Raw genomic sequence first — 22,180 nt, 5'->3', positions numbered from 1 at the left:
ATGACATAAGCCACAGTTTAACAAAAATCAAATTATCTATTTGCAGGGAAACATACTCCAAGATAACCGCAAACCACCTAACAAAAATGATTAAAAATGAATGAAATTTACACTATGCGTAAAAATCTTTGTTGTCCAATTAAAAAATTTACGTTATTTTGAGTCAATATTCTAAGCTACACATAATTCAAAATGGCGGATAAGCAAGAAACTGACAGTACACAGAAACGTTATGAATATACGTTATATAGTATAAATTTAATTAATTTTTACCTGCTTACAAGATTTAATGAAAATCTGTGAAGTCAATTTTCTCAGTGTAAGCCTAATGTGGTTTTTGTTCTTGTTGCCCCAAGCATTTCAATTCATTTATTTTTGTACAGGGACATATTTTATTATAGACATATAACTTCGATTCAAAAATTTCGATCATCTGACTACGTCATCGTTTCTTCACCTTCTAACAGCCGCCTTGTTTTGATATTTATCTACTATCAATCCTTGTCAAACGATGTAGCGCCAGTTTATTGCTTGACTATGGATTCCCGCCACAGTATCATAGCTGGTGATCAACATAAAATATCGCATTTCGTATAGTAGTTGCTCACGAAAACGGTTATCATTCTTCAGGATAAAAGAATCTTTCTTCAAACGAAATGAGTACCAATACTAAAAAGTTACTTTGCAAAAAAAAAATCTAAAGGTGATTCAAATTGGTTCTTGTTTAAGCGATACATCGCGGTAGTTAGACGATAAAGCGGCATTGCGAAAGAGAAAAAAAGAGATCAAGGTAGGTCGCGTCCAACTAGCAACTCGCTCGAAGTGGCAAGAACAGAGAAAGAGATAGTGCTGGAGGGGCTGAGAAAGAGAGAAAGTGTGGAAGAAAGGGAAGGATGAGAGCGGGAGGAAGAGCGTACGTAGCCGCAGCAAGGGCGCGCGTGAGTGTGCAACCGAACCTCATCCTCTCTCTTTTTCTCGGCCCCTTGACGGCAGCGACTCTGGCAAGCAGCCACCAACCGACCCCCGCCTCACGCACGACCAACCGCGGCGCGATCCGCCGTGCGGCCCCGGCTTCTCGTCCACGACTCACACACGCGCGAATCTCGGTGAAGAGCCGCCAGCTACCGCTCGCCGACTCGCAGTCCGTCACCGTCGCTCGTCGAGCGAGGACGCGGGCAATTTTTGCGGGCCAAGAAGAAATAAAACACTGGCAAAAGCGACCTTCTATGTTGCGTGTTCGACTTCCCTTGTGTACGTTCACGACGAAATTTGGAATTTCTAGGTTCGTCTCGAGATTTAACGAGACTGCAGAAAATTTACGTGGACGCAGTTGTTAGCGAACGTCAACAGAGAATTTCAAACTCTCGTGTATTCGAGTTTTTCTTTTGCGCGGCTTGATTGACGAGGTTGTTGTTTAAGACGATCAAGGTACACTACGACGAACGAATTTTGAATAAAGATATATTTGAGACAGGTGTCAACAACGGTGAACAACTCGATGAAGACTTTTTCAATATGTTCTATTGAAAACCGATGGGTGTGTAAGGGAGAGACATGATATATGGGATAAAATAAATAATTCTGTATTATAACCAGTGGATTTAAAGTCGAATCATGTGTGAATGTGACGTGCAAGGAACCACGTGGTGTCAAGCTACGCATCTAGATGTGTTTCTGCTCCCGACCGAGTGAAAAGTTTGAAACTTCCTGGTGGAAAGTTCAACAGTTGAATTGCGTGTATAGATCGCTTGGAAAGCGCACAACTTAGATTTAGGGCTGTGTGACAGTGTGAGACGAAAACATGTCTGCGTGGAATAGAGTAAGATGCAGCGTTGGAGCTCCAGCTGACATGATGCTTGAATTGTTTTTCACCATAACGATGTTTATATAGTGTTAATAAAAAAAGGTTTCGTGGTGATACTCTATCTTGTACCATATGTTCCAAGGTAAAATAAGAAGAAACAAATTATAATAGTGTGCACTACGTGGGTGATCGCAGATTTTTATACAAACCAGCATAGTTTAGTGTTAACATAGTGCTGTGTAGCTTTCTCGAACGCGAAATGCTGAGTGTCTCAGCTGCTTCAGGCCGACTACTCTGGGCGTTAAGATCAACTTTACCACCGCCACCGTCGTTACCACCGTCTCCGCCGTCGCCGTCGCGGTCTTCGCCGCCGTCGTCGTCGTCGGCATCGTCGTCGTCGTCGTCGTCGCCGGCATCGTCGTCGTCGCCGTCGTCGTCGTCGTCGTCGTTGTCGTCGTCGTCGTCGTCGGCATCGTCGTCGTCGTCGTCGTCGGCATCGTCGTCGTCGTCGTCGTCGTCGTCGCTGCCGCCGACGCCGTCGTCGCCACCATCCCTACCACCGCCGTTGTTGTTGTTATCTTCCCCGCAATCGCTATTACCGTTGTTGTTGTTGTTGTTGTTATCGCTACCGTTGACATCGACACCATCATTATTACTACTATTGCACCAACCAAAGGCCCGTGTGGCCTGTTAAGATGACCGCTCGTCTTCACTCGTTGAGGCATCAGGAGAAGAAATCGGCCGGCAACCATAGACATCACCACCACCACCAACAGACGCAACATCAACAAAGTGTGCATCAAGGACCGAGTCCGGCAGCCAGCCCTAACCCTAGTCTCAGCCCGAGCCCTAAACACTCGGACGGCCGTCGTGTGAGTAAAATTATTTTTTCTCAAAAATTTAGTTACAATTTTTTTTTTTTTTTTTTCTGAAAATGGCTTTTATCAATTATACGATTTTGAACGCCTTTTCTTTGATAGTATTTCGATTCTGCAAAGTAAAATCGTTATTGTAATTAGTTCTTTGACTCGTTTTTGTTCATTTTTTGTATTGTATCCTTTCTGACCTGTAAGTCTTTTTTTTGACGATACCACATTTTAAGTAAATTGCTAAACAACTATAAATGTTGTGCATACGGTGACTTTGAAATTGTTAAAACAAAAAGAAAAGAAAAAAATTACGTATCCAAAAACATATGGTGATGTATAAATTAAGTGTAAATAAAATACTATCATTCATTTTGCCTAGCACTACATATTGCCTTTTGAATTTACATATACGCGTAACGTATTGAACTTATTGTCAAAAGTAAAATTGCGTAAATAAGTTTGAGTAACAATGGTACATATTCGTTTCTATAAATACAAACTTCGTTTCTTTCGTTTTTTTTAAATATTTGTCATATACCATCATAATCGTCATTTAAAATTCTTTTATGACAATTATAATTTTCAATTGTGCCGTTGTACTTTTTTTATATTTTTAGTAATAAATAGTACGTGAATTAAAATCATCGTCATGTTTTCAGGCTAACAAACCACTAATGGAAAAGCGACGACGAGCAAGAATCAATCAGTCACTGGCAGCGCTGAAAGCGCTTATCCTTGACAGTGCCAGGCTGGAGAACACGAAACATAGCAAGCTTGAGAAAGCTGACATTCTAGAGTTAACCGTTCGTCATCTGCAAAGACAAAGATCTCTCACTCAGCCTGGCTTGTCAAGGTATAAAGCTGGTTATCAAGATTGCTCCAGGGAGGTAAGTTGTGATCCCTCACAAAAAGTGATAACATTCTAACGAGATTTGTATAAAATTGCTACAATCATAATACAATTTCAATTTAAAATTTGAAATGCGTTCGATACGTTCAACAAATTCATACCTAGTCTCGAGACATAAACATTGATAGAACCGAAAGTAATCGAAAAATTGTTCCACAATAACATGAATGACAAATACAAGAATACAGTGTTTAAAAGGAATTAATAATTAGAATGAAACGAAATTCGAAATATAAATTGTTTATTAACACATTCACGGCGGCGTGTATCACCGCTGGCTCATACTTGAATATCCCATCGGGCGGCGCGTACCACTGGTGGCTCACACCGTCCAATAAAGCATAGCGCTCTTAAAGCAGCCACCCATCGGCGACAAACTCGAATTGCAGCGCCGACGTGAACGTGTTAAACATAAAATCGAATTGGCCAAGAAATCAGGTCATTGTAAGAACAGTCAACTTACGTGTATGCAATAAAAAATATATATTTATATTAGCAATTAGACACGTTCGATTTTACTTTACTGTTGCAGGTAAGTCGATACCTCGATGCTCCGGATATAATCACCGGAAATACAACACCGATGGATCCTGCGGTGAAGCAAAGGTTACTACGGCACTTAGACAGTTGTGTGTCAGAATTGGACTTAGATTTGGGTTCGAGACCGGACAGCGGATTAGGCAGCAGTCCCGGAAGCGTGACGACGGATCGAGCGACGGGGGCGGGAAGTCCTGGTCCATTGGAGCATCACGTGCCACCAACCGCGCACTGCAGTACGACTCTGAATCCGACCGTGGGCTTGATAAAAGCAGAAATCCCGGAAATTGAACCAGCCAGGCCGGACAGTAGTACTACCGCGGGCGACGAAAACAACAATAATAGTAACAGTGGTGGCGGCGGTGGTGGCAACAGCAGACCGACCTCTGCCTTTGGTCAACTGAATCCTGCCAGTCTTGAACCTCATCATCATCCACCTCCTCCCCCTCCGCCCGGCATGTCGATCATTGATCAGACTTCGGGAGGTCAGCAGAATCCGAACATGTTGTCGGTCGTACAAGTGATACCTTCGAGACTACCCGACGGACAAGTCGTGTTTTTGTTACCAAGTCATTACGTTCAGCTAGCAGCCGCCGCTGCCGCGAACGGTATTAGTATCGGACCGAACCCACCGACGGCCATTTGGGCTGCCACTAATATGTCCCTCCTCAAAGCGACAGACAAACTCGCGAAACGGCCACACGAAGATATACAGGAATGGCAGGACGTGGCTTCCGTCGCCGTTAATGCCGCCGCCGCCGCCGCTGCTGCCGCCACCGTCGTCACGTCCGTAAACGCTTCCGTCTCCGCTTCCGTTTCCGCTTCCGGCCCCGCCACTACCTTTGCTACCAACGGTACGATCGGTCCAAAGTCGAGCAAAAGTCCAAGGCTCGAGCAGCCGGAGCAGCCGCTCGATTTCACCACTACTTCCAAGAAGCTCAAAACTAACACCAGAAACTCGATAACCATGGTTAATAGTATTGAGCATCATCTTCAACAACAGCAACAATTTACGACTCGACTGCCCACGGAGGGGTCGATCACGCACGAAGACAGACCGTCCAGTCATGCGAGTAGCGAATTCGTTACAGGAATTCGATCGCCATCTCCTCTTCCACACCAGCCTATCAAGGATGAAGAAGGAATGTGGAGACCTTGGTAAGGTGTGATTCGCGCAGCGAACGTGCCAGGATCTCGTCCGTGCGCACATTTATGCTCGGTGTTCGTAGAAAAAGATTTGTGTATGCGTCTGGATTAGTATTCGTCGAGTCACGATACAGGGAATGTCTGAGAGTGGCACGCTTGACGATGTCCTCAAGGAACATTAAACAAATGCGACGATATTTAGTGTTCGGTAACGAAACATGTGGACCTGCGATTGAAATACGCAAGAGTACACTCGAAAGATGCTTACGTTCTTCGTGGTATCGTACAAGTAGACTGTTCGCTTTTGATCAGACGCAACGGTGTCTATCATCTCGTATGTTAGATTTATCGAAAATATGACGTCACTCATTTCGCAAAACAACCACTCGTAACGTTTGCGTCGGACAATTGTAGTTGTATCCTCCTTGGAACTGTGCAATACGTTATGCATCGATTTAACTCGTCCAGTGCAAGAAGTGTGCGAAAAAAGTGTCGTCAGGAGCAAAGAAGAAGGTCGAGGAAGGAAAGGATTTAAGAGTTAGAGATAAGAATCGTTACCTGTTCTAAACGTTAAAAGTAACGATGTATGTACATAAATATATAATAAGGAACAAACAGCATGTCGTAGAGTGCGAACAACGAGAGTTTTGCGCATAGTACTTTATTCCGCCGTCGTGTACATAGCCCCAATCAGAATTACAACCTATACCGAGTATAGATTTATTTTGTCGTTAACTAGGTGTATATGCGTATAGAATAATGTAGAGAGAATGACGCATGAGTGTGAGCGAATTTATAGCGAATGTATTCGCAAGAGCAACAATTTCACGTTCTAGACAAATCGACGTGGTTTCGACCTAACTCTTACTTCCGTAATCACTGCGTCGAGATTTAAATTCCTTATCCAATGTACTTAGACATCGGTTAATATAAACATATGTACATACCGAATTACAAGGCGCTCTGTCCTATCCTTCTCTCCTTTCCGTTTCTTTATCGAAACCGGTACATTTTTCTGATATGCATAATGCTAATAATAGCAGCCATGGAAACGAAACAGTAACCATGTCTTAATTCATCAAGGAAAGCAGCAGCAGGAGGAGGAGAAGTCGTGGTGTTGTAAGCATATGATCGTCTGAGAAAACAGAACGTATGTAATAGTAAGCATTCAATATAATTTTTATCGTGTGTTTAAATATTAAACGTCAACAACAAGGACCCACGGTCCCTAGTTGATACTGACGACAAAAATGCGTTATCCGACGGTAAGGTGTTAACCTACGTATCCATTTGAGAGTAAAAATATCGTGAGCTACTCTCAAAGGTATTTCATGCAAGTGGACCCTGTGCTTGAGAGTGACTGTCCGAAAGCATCGTTCAACTATCAAGAAGCGGATGCATTGTAACTTACTCTCAAATGAAGACAAAGTAATATTAATATCGGAGAATTGCTATTGAAATACAAACCTGTTTCGTATTCTGAGAATACAAATCGAGAGTACAAAAATAATCGAAGAGTCAAACTTTCAACTTAAATTAGATACTTTATATAAACTGCAATCAATGTTGTAGGACACGAAGAGCAAATTTAGGAATTGAAAGAAGACAAATACAGTAATGTATATTTAAATTCCAATAGAGTCAAAGACGTATTGTAATTTTTGCGTAATAGGTCCATATTTTTTCCAGAAAAAAGCTCAAATTCAATAAGATTCAGGACAGTTTGGTCACACTTATCTCGAGATACTGAGTAATCGTTGGTATTTAGGTAAAATAATTCTATTGGAGTTTAAGCATGCACTTAAAAGAAATTGGATCACATTTTAACTGTTACGCAGCAGAAATACGACTTAAGATTCATAATTTGAGGAATCAGGTAAAGTATAATGAATTAAATAAAATTAAATGAAATTTACTATTTAACAATCTAGATTACAGATGTTACAAGAATTAAAAAAAGTCAAGGACAGAAGAAACGGAAGTGGAACCGATGAGATGAAGGTCTCAAACTGACCCTATTTAGACGTTTGAAAGTTCTGAATTACAGCCCTTATAATAATCATGACCTCTTATTCAACCTCTTATTTCAAAATAAATTGTCTAAACTGAACACGTGTGAATCTTAGAAATATATAGAGCTTTTGAGAGTTCTACCTGGTAATAAGCTTTCAGTAAGCCTTTTATAGCTTTTCTGATGATAAAAATTCACAAAACTACTCTTAAATGGATACGCAACTTTAGAGTACTCTCGAGAGTTGATTGATTAAACTGTTATACAAAATTTTCAAACGTACAGTTACCTTTATGTTACCGATTCATAGTGGAATACTATTAATGGTAAGAATTTAAACTAAATATTGTATTTCCCCCTTCGGATCTTCAGAGTACCTGCGTCGGCCATGAAATCCAGTAAACCATGAAAAAATTTGTCTATATCGCGCTATAATTATAACGCACAATCAGTTGAACATCGCAGTTGAATAAGAGAAGTTTTTATTTATTTTTGCGTTTAAATAATAAAAAAAATAAATACAGAAAGTTATTCTAATGACTATTATCCTATTTTTAGGTTCTTTTTTTAATGTAATTCCTTTTACACTTTTTTCATTAATATGACACTTGGATATTTTCATCATAAAATTGTTTTATACATTAGTTTATATAATACACACTGTCATACGATAATTAAGAAGTTATCTTCTAGATCTCAAACTTAGGGTGCATTATCTAGATGAACGTGGGGCCATCGTAAAGGGTTGATTCGATAAGAAAGAAATTCTGTATAAGTGTGAAGCAGCTGTGTTAGGCAGTAGATAATCTGTTAGGTAACTCAGATAATGACTATTCTGAAAAATTAAGAATTAGTTTGGACTAGCGTGTTGTAGAATAGGCGAGACTTTAAAAATCTGCAAAGACATCAAAGAGAAATAGAATATGTGAGAATCAATAATCTATACATTATTTGCGGCAATAAAAAAATATGAGAAATACGAAGACCGATCAAAAGACCATTAAATTAATTGTGGAAACAACATTGAAAAGACAATTCGAACAAATTGTAATTATCTTATATTTGTTAAGTTCCTGAACAGGCGTTACATACTACATAGTATATACATGAATATATACACAAAATAAATGTTTCTGGTTCTCCCTATCGACTCCTCTTTCATCTCTTACATGAACGCCCTTTATCTACATTATGCAAGCAATTAATTTACGAATCGAATAGTTAGAACAGAAAGAAAAGTAGTACGGAAATAGAAGTCTCGGCTTCACTTTCATTCACCGACAAAGTCCGACCTTCTCAACCCCTATAGCTGTTTTACAGCAGTTTAACCACCTGTTACGTCGCTGAGATCCGTACCCAACTTGTGCGCCTTTCTTTTTCGCGAAACACGCGAGTACTCCCCATTCCACCGTCTAACTCCTAACACATCGACCCTTCTTTCACCATTATGTTATCTCGTTACCTCACCCTACCTTCTCTGATCCTATGTTATTCTTCTTTATTCCAATTTTAGATCAATTTTTTCATCATACCGTTGTCACAACCACCATCTTACAGCGGCAGAAGATCATCTACTACGAAGCTTACATACACAATTATGCAAACGTTATAATTATCATACATTATTTCTACTAAACTTATCGAAGAGGTATCTAATCACGGATTTCAATGACTCTGAAATTTGAAATATATTGTTAAGATCGACCTTTTTATGTCCTTTTCTTATATATGTAACTGTCGATCGTTTTTAATTCTCGAGATATTAATAAAGAAGCTTTCGGTACTTACTATTTACCATTTTTATTATCCGTGAAATTGAGACAGTCCCAAGTACAACTGACACGTTGACTTGCTTGTTAGGTTTGATTACGTAAATCCATGATGCCAAACCCTATCCCATTTGAATGTGTGGTTAACACTGGATGGTCTATGTGAGATGTTGGATGCGTGATTAACATTGAGTGGAGTTAATACCTTTTGTAAGTTTAGTACTCCAAGCGAAGTTTCAATTAGGATGGTTGAGACAGTTAATATCTATCATTGTAATTTCGATCGTAGAAGGTATGTTTTATACCTACTTCATTTTCGCATTCTACGTATCCTGCATTCCCCACGTACCATCCAGTTTTACCATGGAGTCCAGAAAGATTTTTGCTACTATCTTGGAAACTATGGTGATTTGACGATTACATGTGTAGTAAAAAGTTGACCAAAATATTGATTTCTACAACATATATCCAGGTCTTTGAAATCCGTGAGGAGGTACGTTTTAACAAGTTCAACTTATTTCTAATTACACTGTTCGACAAATTTTGACTTTTCTTCGATTTTGTAAACGTGAATAAACATTTCTTATAGATTTCGACGTGCTGATTACGAATCTGCAAACCGTTTTCCCCCAGAATGTACAGTTTTTGAAAAAATCAATTTTGAAAAAAATGACAAATTTTTAACTTTGGGATTTTTTTCTGCTTTTAACATAGTAGTTATTTAGTTGCTCTTTGCACGAAATGATTCTGTGGACTCTCCCGAATAAAATAATATAAATAGTTATTAGATTATAAACATCGAAATAGGTTTAAATAACAATTAAAGTGAAAAGGACACCTAAAACGCACCCATTTTTGCTGATATTTTTCACTTTATTTCAAAAAGTAAGGGTCTAGGAGAAAATTTGACTATATCACGCGATAGAGCAAATCTTTCTACTAAGGAAAGCATCAAGCGAATGTCCAAAATTATTTTTTATTTCAATATAGAAATAAAATAGTTTGGCGAAACGCGCGGCGGAGACAGTGGTACTCAATGGCAACGGCGCGCGCGGAGGACGTCTCGCCTACCGCCTGCCGTTCAGCGGTCCCTATACGCATTGACGTCATTGAGTACCACTGTCTCCGCCGCGCATTTCGCCAAACTATTTTATTTCTATATTGAAATAAAAAATAATTTTGGACATTCGCTTGATGCTTTCCTTAGTAGAAAGATTTGCTCTATCGCGTAATATAGTCAAATTTTCTCCTAGACCCTTACTTTTTGAAATAAAGTGAAAACTATCAGCAAAAATGGGTGCGTTTTGGGTGTCCTTTTCACTTTAATTGTTATTTAAACCTATTTCGATGTTTATAATCTAATAACTATTTATATTATTTTATTCGGGAGAGTCCACAGAATCATTTCGTGCAAAGAGCAACTAAATAACTACTACGGTAAAAGCAGAAAAAAATCCCAAAGTTGAAAATTTGTCATTTTTTTCAAAATTGATTTTTTCAAAAACTGTACGTTCTGGGAAAAAACGGGTTGCAGATTCGTAATCAGCACGTCGAAGTCTATAAGAAATGTTTATTCACGTTTACAAAATCAGACCCGTGTTGAACAGTGTTATCTTCCCTCGTCAAAAGGTTGTGCTGTAGATTTGATGATTACTCATAAAAATAAAGATTATAATTATTATTATAAGTAAGTTACATTGATGAAACCTGATGAGACTTGCCTCGCGACATGTTTCGAAGCAAGTGACGAATGTGACATCTTAAAAACTTATCACATGTACATCTTAAAAACTTACGCTTTTCGACGTTTTAAAGACGTCCATTTTTTGTTTGTACGTCTTATAGACATAATTTAGACGTCTTTAAGACATTTAAAACATCCTAAACAAACATACTAATTTGTAAATTCGAACATCTCAAAGACATTTCTTGCACTTGGATATCTTTAAGCCGTTTTTAAGACGCTCTGTATTATACGGGACTATAGTCCGATTAAGAACAATTTTTCGACCAATAGACAAAATAGTTAAAAGTGTAGTAATTCTCTCTAATTAAAAATAAAATATGGTCGTATTGTAAAATAGAGGATACTAAATAAAAACAATAAGACTTCATCTTTTCATAGCATCGATGCAGGTCAATGCCCATTGGCTGTGTGCACGTGTCCTCGAGTAAGAATTTCCATACAATCTTTCATAGCTATCCGAGTAATTGCACGCAAGTGTTTATTATACCCTGCGAACTGATTGTCGCGCCCGTCCGTTCTCATTCAATCTTATTGTGGCGTTCATTGTTTCATGGGTTACCCGCGACGGGTACAATGAAGTAATAACGTAAAAATAAAATGTTGCACTGATACTCGTACGATACATGAGACTTTGAAAATAAAGTTCGACCGTGTAATACTCGCGAAACGGTTGCCTGCGCGTGGTCGATGGACGGTCATTCATGTGGCTACGAAAGTATTCTTATTCGGTGTAAACGAGCGTTAGGCCAAGACGCGATTTCGCGCAAACAGGGTATTGCATGTCGCGTAATTACATTGTATGTCTATACAGTGTGTCTTAGAACTGGTGGTGCAAGTAGAAAGGTAGTGATTTTACAAGAAAAAATAAGTCGAAAATATAGAATAAATTTTTTTATTCTCACATCGAACTTTGCTTTCGAAAAAATTAATTTTGAATTTTAACTGAGTACGAGTGTACCGAAATACAGTTTTAGGCTTTTGAGGGATAAACAGAGAAAGGGGAATTTATTTCTGTAAACTTGTATCCGATCGTAATTCAAACTTAATTTTCTCAAAAATGAAACACAATATTACCAAATATTGTTCTATGTTTTAGGACACCTGCATATACATATACGTAATTGTACATGTAAAGTTGTGAAGTCTCAGATATCGCACGTAGTAGCGCTTGGTAGAAGGACGACATTAGACGGGAACAGTGTTCCTGGTTAATAAGTAAATATTATCTTAAGAAATTCACAATATTGAACCGAGGTCGATAATTGATAAATTATTGCAAAAAATGTCTAAAAACGCTCAAAACTTCATCAAGTGATTTCGCTTTAAATTCCACTACTAATAAACGAATTCTTTCTGCGTGTTTTTCACAACACGCAGAAGATGGGCTATGTTGTAACACGTTAGCCAATTCATCTGCTCCTGTTGAAATACATAAGAAATACTCGCTTTATTCAAACACTTCTATGCTTACAAATATCTTTCAACGGTATGAAAAATCACAAAGTCATGCATTATAGCAGCATTTCTAGACGACTAGTTGTGTGGGGATGGGAACGGGAGTAAGGAATACCCAAGATGGCTGGCGGTCTCTCTTGTATATGAGCTGTTTTAACCAAAATAAAATGTACTATGTTATAATTTTGGAAATATTATCTAATGTTTCTTAGTACACTTTTTACATTCAGCAAATATTATCTATAGGTTCTTCATAATTTACTTTGATCACCTTAGTTAAATAATTTTTAATATGCTTTTTTATGTTTATACTGATCGCTTTAATTTATTATTTGCGTACTTGTCGGTCAACTATCCAAAGTACTAACTAATTCGAATCATACTTTAAATTAATATAGGATAGACACACTCGAATATGTCAAAAGCAATGAGTTTTAGAATAAGTGTACCTTAGTACTATTATGTAAAATTCCTTGTTTTGTTGCATTTAACCATAGAAAATTAGATATCTCATTTAGAATAAATATTCCCACTTTGTTATTAGCTTTTGCAATAATAGTTTGTAAATGTATGTGCGTACGTCTTTTCTTTTATTACTCGAAATTATAGAGATGAATAAGCAGAATGATTTAATGAGACACCTTGTATATTAGGTAGTAAGGTAGAAATATTTTTTCGTTTAATAGCTTTACTGGTGTAAGTGATGAAAACACAATGTGTCTTTTACATCCATTGTTCAAAAATCACAGAGAGCGGGCGAAAACCAATGGTATAGGAAGCTACTATAACACATGCATGGTACGGTAGAATCCTTCTATAACCTGTCTCCCATGCGGTGTTCGGTATCGATATGAGTTATTAAACGTAGTCCACTTTATAACGTAATGTTTATTACAAAAGAAGTTTTAATCGATCATATATCGATCATAATCTATCACTGCCATCTACTTAAATCAGATCTCATAAGTGATCTCAAACTGAAAAGTACTCTGTCGATAAGTAACGTTGATAGTTACCGATTCTATTCAGTGAAGTCATAATTAGACTACTGTTCTTTCCCTAATAATTAAAAGACACAATTAATTATAAGATTAGAAGTAAAGTTCAGCTTGAGTTTAGATATTAATTGTATAGGACATAGTTTTAATAAATTTTGTTATATATTAATTTAAGAGAAATCCTATCTTGCAAAATTTTTTCTATGAAAATATTCCAAATTTTCTCCCTATATCTTTTTTTATTCTAAGGGGTGTAAGTTCTATTCGTATACTTAATCAATGCTTGTACCTTTTATTAATTTCTTACCTACAGGGTGATTCTAGCGTCAGTGGGTTCAAAGGCAGTATCGCCATCTAAACACCATAGCGATAACACCATGATTATGTAGCGTGATTTGTCACAAACTTACATTTTCATTTCACGTATACAGGGTGTCCCACATAAGGTGACGGAGCCGAAAAGGGGAGATTCCTAGGGTGATTCTAAACACCTTTTTCCTTTGCAAAAATGTTCTCTGAAGCTTTGTTAACGAGTTATTAACGAAAAACATCGACCAATCAGAGAGCACCTATAGTGAACGGACGGCCGTCCGGTGATAGGGCACAAGCTACGTGTAGCGTCCACTACTTGCTGTGCTCGAGTCTTGTACAAGAAACTCAAGATCTCTACTTTATTGCTCAATTTTTCTTGAACTATTAGATGGAAACTTATGAAAAAAATCAGGAACACGTTAGTTATCGCGATACAAATATACATATATACATGTACATATTTTATATATGTATATACATAAAACGAAGCATCATTAGTACTGATCTTTAAAAGAATTCATAAATCCGTTCTGAATAGTAGTTAAAAATATTTGAAATAGCAGTAACGTGTATCTACTATAATCTACTTGGATAATTCAAGACGCTCGACCGTTAATCATTACAAGCCATTCGAAATACGTTTGAACTTTTCGGATTTTCCGAGCTGTTCTATGCCTTTCGAACCATCTGGCTTTTTTCAAACTATTCAGTTTGTCGAGTTCTCGGTTCGATTCAGTTATTCGAATCGAGTATAACTGAATAAGGAATAGCAGCATAGACGACCAAGAAGTAGGAAAAAGACGTAGGATAAAAATTAGGAAAAAGAAATTGTCTACTGCTTAATCTTCTTTTTATTCCAATTATAACTGAGAGACTGAAGAAGACAAAGACCTGGACATAGAGTGCAGTAACAATGATAACTGTAATATTTAAGGCAGAAAAATGTTGATAGAAAACAAACTACTCATCTTACAATTCAGACAAAAAATGCTGTAACACACACATACACGAACAGTAACTTTTGCAAAGCATTATTCTTTTCCTCATCAGATATCCATTTTCTTGGTAAACATGAGTGAGGCCTTTCCTCAAATAATACATACTCAAATGATTTCGAATGAACTTCCAGTAAATCATCCCCAATGTCATTGACAAAATTGTATATTATTCTTTTATGACCTATCATACTCAATAGTAATTTACTTTGATATCAACAATATCTGTTTGCGGATTACATATCTTTGCTCTTTTTAAACATAAAGTTTCTAATATATCTACATGCTTATACTTTGAAAATAATGAAGATTCTGTTATAGTGCACTGAATTTAATTAGAAAATAATATTATTTTGTGAAAGATATAAGTTACTATTCATATATGTATGTGTTACAGCATTTTATCTCTGAGCTGTAAGATGAATAGTTGGTTTTCTATTAACATTTTTTTGCCTTAAATACTATAGTTACCATTGTCATTGTACTCAATGCCCAGGTCTTTGTGCCTTTCATTCTCTCAGATAGAAGCAGAACAAAAAAAAAAGATTATGCAGTAAACAATTTCCTTTTCTTAAAGTTTATCCATGCATGTTCTTTCCCTACTTCTTGGTCATCTATTGACTTGCAATCCAAGTTTTCAGCGGTTTTTCTAACCTTTTGTAATGTATCTGCAAACATTGTATACATACAATACCTAAGTTTCCAGAACTGCTTTTACCTTTTTAATGTAAAATCTCTAAACATGGTACACTCATAAAAATTTTAAAAATAAAAGAAACACTGAGATAAATAAACGAGAACCTTATCATAAATTAAAATATTTATACCATGCAAATCTTCAAGCAACCAACACGACGGCGCACAACGCACAACTTATAATGCTTACAATACATTACTTGCAGTTTGAAAAATATTAAAATTTAAGAAGTTGGGTAGTTGAATAATTTTCAATTATTAACTAAATTTACAATTTAGTTTTCAAACATCATTACGTGTTAAAAAATTGAGATTAATAAATACATTTATTTTGATACAAAAAATTATGAACTTTGTAAATTCGCCCAAAGTTAGTTCCCGCCAAATGTTTCTTGCGACTTGTTAGACGCTGATATTTGACCATAAGATTATAGTATATAAATTGAGTTTTAGTACTAAGATTTATTAAAGAATGGATATTGGAGATATACAACAAAGTCGGGCACGTGTACCTGATGAAGTCGGGATTAAGTGTCAAAAATTGTTCCAAGATTTTCTTGAAGAGTAAGTTTATAAGTTAAATTTATGTCATGTTCCATTAATAGTTAATTTAGAATTTTTTATAATTTTCAACTTTAATTAGGTTTAAACTAATTTAATTTAATTTAATTTAATTTAATTTAATTATTAAATTAATTATTAATTTAATTATTTAAATTTTCCTTCAATTAGGTTTAAAGAAGATGGAATTATAAAATATTTGGAACCTGCTAAGGAGCTTGTAAGCCCAGAACATAGTACATTAGAAGTGACATTTGATGATATAGATGAATATAATCAAGTGCTTTCAACAACTATAGTTGAAGAATATTACAGGTAAGAGGATTTATATTATTGCAATACTCATTCGTTACGAGTAAGTTTGTCAGTTATCTATGAATTATCAAATTGTTCCATTACAATTAAGCAAATTTCTGTTTCAGGGTTTATCCATACTTGTGCCAAGCAGTTTGTAACTTTGTAAAAGATGTAGCAGAGTTGAGGAAAGAAAAGGAATGTTATGTAAGTTTTGTAGAAGTGCCGACTAGACAAAAGTTAAGAGAACTAAATGCATCAAAATTAGGCACATTAATACGTATATCTGGACAAGTTATAAGAACACATCCTGTTCATCCAGAATTAGTACTTGGAACATTTGTTTGTATGGACTGCAATGCAATTATAAAAAATGTGGAACAGCAATTTAAGGTATGTTATAAATATTGTTAAAAATGTTTGCTGCTGTACTAAATAATAATAGTTTAGTGTTTCTGCATGTTATTGAATCTTTAAGACTTAGCTTACAATGAAAAATGTTCATGATTCTTTTTTGTACAGAGAGCATTAATTAAAGATCCACTAAATACATAATGCATGTATTAGTTATATTAATTATTTTATTCAATACATTAATAGGTGTTAAAAATATACAGGATATTCAGTTACAGGTGTAAGGAAATTTAAGAAGTGATTTTATGTGTTAAAATGAAATGATAAGCGAAAATAACAGTTACATTTAAATCTGTATATTAATTATAAACATTTAAAGAAATTTGTTAGCAAAAATAGTGGGGCATTAACCCAGCTTATCAATTGCGAAATGCCAACGCATTTGTCAGGATTCTTAATTATCTGGCTTTTACGATTTGCGAAATTTGAGTCGTTATTTAACCATCTATTGAATGCCAATTTTATAGAATATCCTCACTGTGTCAGATTATTGTATTTTAATATTCAATATGCTAAAATATGAAAATATATTCATATTATAAACGCAAATTTTTATAACTTTTAATAATTAATAACTTGAATCAAATGACATGAAAGTATTTTTAATGAACCTAAGTTCTTCCCACTTCATTATAATAATTTAAACAATGATTTATAGTTCACAAATCCCACAATATGTCACAATCCAGTATGCAGTAACAGACGACGTTTTATGCTTGATGTGGATAAATCAGTATTTGTTGACTTTCAAAAAATTAGGATACAAGAAACACAAGCAGAACTTCCAAAAGGTTGCATTCCTCGATCTCTTGAAGTAATTTTAAGATCCGAAGCAGTAGAGACTGTACAAGCTGGAGATAGGTACCTTTTCATAAATGTTAAAATAATACAGTTAATTCTGTAAGCATTTGATTAAATTATATCGCGTTTTACAGATATGACTTCACAGGAACTGTTATAGTTGTACCAGATGTTGGAGTTCTGTCCCTTCCTGGTGTTAGAGCAGATGTTAGCTCAAGACGTCAGAAATCTTCGGAACAAGGGGAAGGTGTAACAGGTTTGAAATCATTAGGAACTCGGGAATTGACATATAAAACTGCATTTCTAGCTTGCAGTGTAGTACCAACAAGCTTTCGGGTACATTTAATTAGTATTATGAATTTATAATTAGTATTATAAAATGTTTTTCATTGTATATATTTGTATTTATTTTAGACTTGTTATGTTTATAGTTTGGTGGCACAGAGATGAACATGGAAGAAATATCACAAGAAATGATGAAAAAACGAATGTCAGAAGCAGAATGGAACCGTATATATGAAATGAGTCGTGACAAAAATTTGTATCAGAATCTTGTTAATAGCTTATTTTCGTCCATACATGGTAATGATGAAGTTAAAAAAGGAATTACTTTAATGCTTTTTGGTGGTGTTGGGAAAACAACTATGGAGGGCACGTCGTTACGAGGGGATATAAATTGCTGTATTGTTGGTGATCCTAGTACTGCAAAATCACAGTTTTTAAAGAGTGTAGCTGAAATTACTCCAAGAGCAGTTTATACTTCTGGAAAAGCGTCTTCGGCGGCTGGGTTAACTGCCGCTGTTGTAAGAGATGAAGAATCTCCAGATTTTGTTATTGAAGCTGGTGCTTTAATGCTTGCAGATCAAGGTATTTGTTGCATCGATGAATTTGATAAAATGGATCTGAAAGATCAGGTTGCCATACATGAAGCTATGGAACAACAAACTATTTCATTAGCAAAGGTATCTTTATATATTACAATTTTTATCACACATATATTTGTATTAGATGTTATTATTAAAGATGTCTATTTTTAGGCTGGTGTAAGAGCAACTCTCAATGCACGAACATCAATATTGGCGGCAGCAAACCCCATTGGTGGACGATACGACAGAAAGAAATCATTGCAACAAAATGTTCAACTAACAGCACCAATTATGTCTAGATTTGATTTATTCTTTATTATAGTTGATGAATGTAACGAAATTGTCGATAACGCGATTGCTAAAAGAATCGTTGATTTGCATTGTGACAATTGGCAAGATTTTGAAACAGTATATAGCCAATCAGAAATTGTGAGATACATTAATTTTGCGAAACATTTCAAGCCTATATTAAGCCAGGTATAACTTACATACCTTTGAACCCGAATCAATTGTTCAATGAGTTATTTAAATTGATTTTTAAAATTTTGTAGGAAGCTGCAGATTTTTTAATTGATAGTTACACAACACTTAGGCAAAGGACTGGTGGTGGTTCTGGGAAATGGAGAGTTACTGTTAGACAGTTAGAAAGTCTTATCAGATTATCAGAAGCTATGGCTAAATTAGAATGTTTAGACGAAGTTACGGTAAAACATGTTAAAGAAGCAAAACGTTTATTGAGTAAAAGTATAGTTACTGTAGAACAACCAGACATAGATCTAGAAGAAGCAGAGGATGATAACTTGGACGTTAATATGGGTGAAGCACCACCACTCATGGCTGCCTTTAATGCAATGGATGATCCCGATACATCTCAAACTCCTCGTAAATTATCTATTAAAATTCAATTTATACATGTTTGTGAAATTATAATTATTTTTATTTTGTTCTATTGTGTTATCCATAGAAACGCAAGAGGTGCATAAGAAGAAGTTAACGATGTCTTTTGAAGAATATAAGAATTTATCTAATATGTTGATATTATATATGAGAAATGAAGAAATTCGTGCTGAAACTGACGATACAGGTACGGAGCTTGAAATAATAATAAATGATACTTGTTATTCAGATATTTTTCCCATGTTTAAAAATTAATTTACAGCTGATACCAAGGGTGGGTTGAGGAAATCGGAATTAGTAGCTTGGTATCTTGATCAAATACAAGATCAAATAGACTCGGAAGAAGAACTATTAGAGCGAAAAAATTTCATTGAAAAAATCATAGATAGGTTAACATACCATGTAAGTACTGATATTTCAGAACTAAAATCGTAAATTTAAAGATGCGATTGTAATTATATCCTAATGTTTATTCGTATTATACCAATTTTGATCTTTTAGGATCAAATTATAATACCTCTCACAACAACTGAACTTAAAAGCAAGGATAAAGAAGATGAAGAAGAGGATCCCTTGCTTGTTGTACATCCAAATTACATAATTGAAGCTTAAATTGTTGCGACATCAGTATAATTAATGTAACGTAATTAATATTTTGTACTCTCAATTGTATTTTTGTAATGCATTAAAAATTTCGAATTTATTTTTAAAAATATGCTGCTATTTTTTTTATACGTTGTTAGTATTCCCTTGAATATTAAATAGGATAGCGTATTCAATGCACTCATTATCAGTTTGTTTGAATCGTTCCATCATTGTCAATGATTCTTTACAAAATATATTTAAAATCCGAACTTCTTTCTCGCCATATTCTCTCCTGATGAGGTTGAATTTACACGAAATGGGATTACAAACTTTCATAACAGCTATAAATGATTGAATAAAAATTTTCATGCAGTACTATTTAAAACATCTAATACACTCTTCACTTTCCAATACTTTTTATATGTAGAATAATAACAGGAATTTAATCTATATAAAAAGAAATATATGTTTTGATTTAAAATGATTGTATAAATACATGATATATCTATACTAGACTGTAATGTAAAAATTTAACGTGAACATGTAACCCACTTTGCATTATTTACCTTTTTTTGTCACACTTTTTCTAATTGCATTAAAGTCAGTTACCATTTAATACTTTCAATGTTAGAGGGAATATATTCTGCAATCCATAGCGAAATTCTATATTTCATTATTAATATTAGATCACTGTATACATGTACAGAAAAATAAATAATTATACTATCATAGGATAAGTATTTAATTACAATTTGCTAATTGTTTTCTAACTTTCATTCTGTAACTTGCTCTTTACCAGTCTTGTACATAAAATCTGTATTAATTGTATGTAGGAATACTGTTGGATCAAAATGAAGTAGACCTAAATTATAGTATCTCTCTTCGTCTTCATACCATTTTTTAAAATTGAAGTCTTTAAAGAATATTGCTACTTCTCTTTCTACGGAAGCAACTGAATCTAAAAGAATTTTACTCTCAAAATAAAAGTAATATGCAGATGTTTTATAATATAATTACCATACCAGATCCATGAGTTACATTTCTTGTGTCTGACAGACCAAACATTCCTCGAATTGTATCAGGAGCAACATATTGTGCTTCGTACACTTTCGTAGGACCCATTAAATTTCTCCATTTTGCAATGGCATTATAATCAGCTAAAATGTGAATATCGGATGGGCCACTGCACATAAACGTTAAAAGACGATTATAAAAAAACTTTTCCTTGTGTTCTATATAAAATAATTCCGCTTCTTCTTGTGTAATTATTTTTCTTCGTGATCTGACAATTTTGAAATTATGCTTGATTATTAAATTTCGAATTTTCTGAAAATTAAGATAGTATATAGAGATTGTTATAATCTTTTAATTGTAATAAATAAAAATTTCTAATTCACATTAACCTAATTCTGTCATAATTTAATTTCATTATCTATATATGTGGGTTATGTTTGTTTACCTGAAGCACAAAAGGAGACTTTACGACATGTGGTTTAATTATAGCCAATGTTAGTTGAAGGTACTTTTGTGGTTGCATTTCATTATTTTTAATCTTTTTTTTGATAAAATTCAGAATATTAGAATGTAACAAGGATAAAAAGAATTAATATCCAATAATCATTTCTTAAAATTGTCTTTAACGAGTTTGGACTAGTAATGATTAATGATATTTTGCGATTGTGAAGATCGCACAATTGAATGTATTACATCATACGAAGTAGGTAGTACATATATAACTTAGTATTTTGTTCAACGATATAAGTACTCTTGCGATTATTAGGTTATGTACATATATATATGGTAAGCAGTATAAGGTTGCCAAGGGTTGTCGACACATGTATGTATAAGCATGTATATGTGAGCCACATTGTCGTATCACATGGCTCGACCTACGCGTAGGACGAGTGACGTAACATTCCCACACCACTCAATTATCAACTATCAAATTATCAAACTGTACCTACAAACTACACCTACAACCTACAACCCACATCCACAACCCACAACCCACAACCCACAACCCACAACCCACAACCCACAACCCACAACCCACACCTACACTAGTACTGGCAATGCTAATATTGTTAATCGTGAATTTGTGAATATCGTGATCGTGAATCTCATAGTTCGTGGCTTCGAATAATTAGAAAGGTCTTTTTAAAAGTAACATTCTTTTTTTGTTTAATAAAATGAACGTAAGTGTCTGTAATATTAAGTGAATGTAAAAGAAATTGCAAAAGTTATTTATGTACATATTTGTTCTATTAAATCATCAACTTTTTTCATTGATCATTTTATTAATATTTTCTAAAGAACTTCATGTAATATTAAGCACGTATAAAAATGTAAAACCAATGTTAGAAGTATAAAAGTGAATTTAATATTAATAATATAATAAACAATGAATACTGTGTTTGTATTTTGAAAATCTAATTGCATTCTGCTCAACACAGCTACCATATCATGTTTTAACCTGTTTTATCTTTAATTTTAATTTCTATAATTAAAGAAAT

General features: G+C 34.9%; 4 protein-coding genes across 4 annotated transcripts; 3 read left to right on the top strand and 1 right to left on the bottom strand.

Moving 5' to 3' along the window:
• The first annotated feature begins 1,132 nt into the window (after positions 1–1,132).
• Positions 1,133–2,498, top strand: LOC143178029 (uncharacterized). The gene has a single exon (XM_076376440.1). It carries the CDS (start codon positions 2,064–2,066, stop codon positions 2,496–2,498), a length of 435 nt encoding a protein of 144 aa, XP_076232555.1. The 5' UTR covers positions 1,133–2,063.
• Position 2,499: 1 nt separating this feature from the next.
• Sidpn (bHLH protein similar to Deadpan) lies at positions 2,500–8,423 on the top strand. The gene is made up of 3 exons (XM_076376439.1): positions 2,500–2,676; positions 3,333–3,560; positions 4,116–8,423. Exons 1-3 carry the CDS (start codon positions 2,500–2,502, stop codon positions 5,280–5,282), a joined length of 1,572 nt encoding a protein of 523 aa, XP_076232554.1. The 3' UTR covers positions 5,283–8,423.
• A 7,923-nt stretch (positions 8,424–16,346) lies between these two features.
• On the top strand, positions 16,347–19,889 carry Mcm6 (minichromosome maintenance 6). The gene is made up of 9 exons (XM_076377338.1): positions 16,347–16,497; positions 17,177–17,379; positions 17,454–17,655; positions 17,751–18,281; positions 18,357–18,662; positions 18,737–19,067; positions 19,150–19,269; positions 19,345–19,484; positions 19,584–19,889. Exons 1-9 carry the CDS (start codon positions 16,453–16,455, stop codon positions 19,692–19,694), a joined length of 1,989 nt encoding a protein of 662 aa, XP_076233453.1. The 5' UTR covers positions 16,347–16,452; the 3' UTR covers positions 19,695–19,889.
• Positions 19,890–20,318: 429 nt separating this feature from the next.
• Positions 20,319–21,650, bottom strand: LOC143178594 (nucleoside diphosphate kinase 6). Its single transcript, XM_076377342.1, has 3 exons — positions 21,127–21,650; positions 20,690–20,993; positions 20,319–20,625 (listed from the first exon to the last, which is right to left on the bottom strand). Exons 1-3 carry the CDS (start codon positions 21,202–21,204, stop codon positions 20,441–20,443), a joined length of 567 nt encoding a protein of 188 aa, XP_076233457.1. The 5' UTR covers positions 21,205–21,650; the 3' UTR covers positions 20,319–20,440.
• Positions 21,651–22,180: the final 530 nt, after the last annotated feature.

The sequence above is a fragment of the Calliopsis andreniformis genome, chromosome 4 (genome assembly GCF_051401765.1).
Source record: "Calliopsis andreniformis isolate RMS-2024a chromosome 4, iyCalAndr_principal, whole genome shotgun sequence".
NCBI lineage: Eukaryota > Metazoa > Arthropoda > Insecta > Hymenoptera > Andrenidae > Calliopsis > Calliopsis andreniformis.
This window is presented reverse-complemented; position numbering and strand designations above follow the sequence as displayed.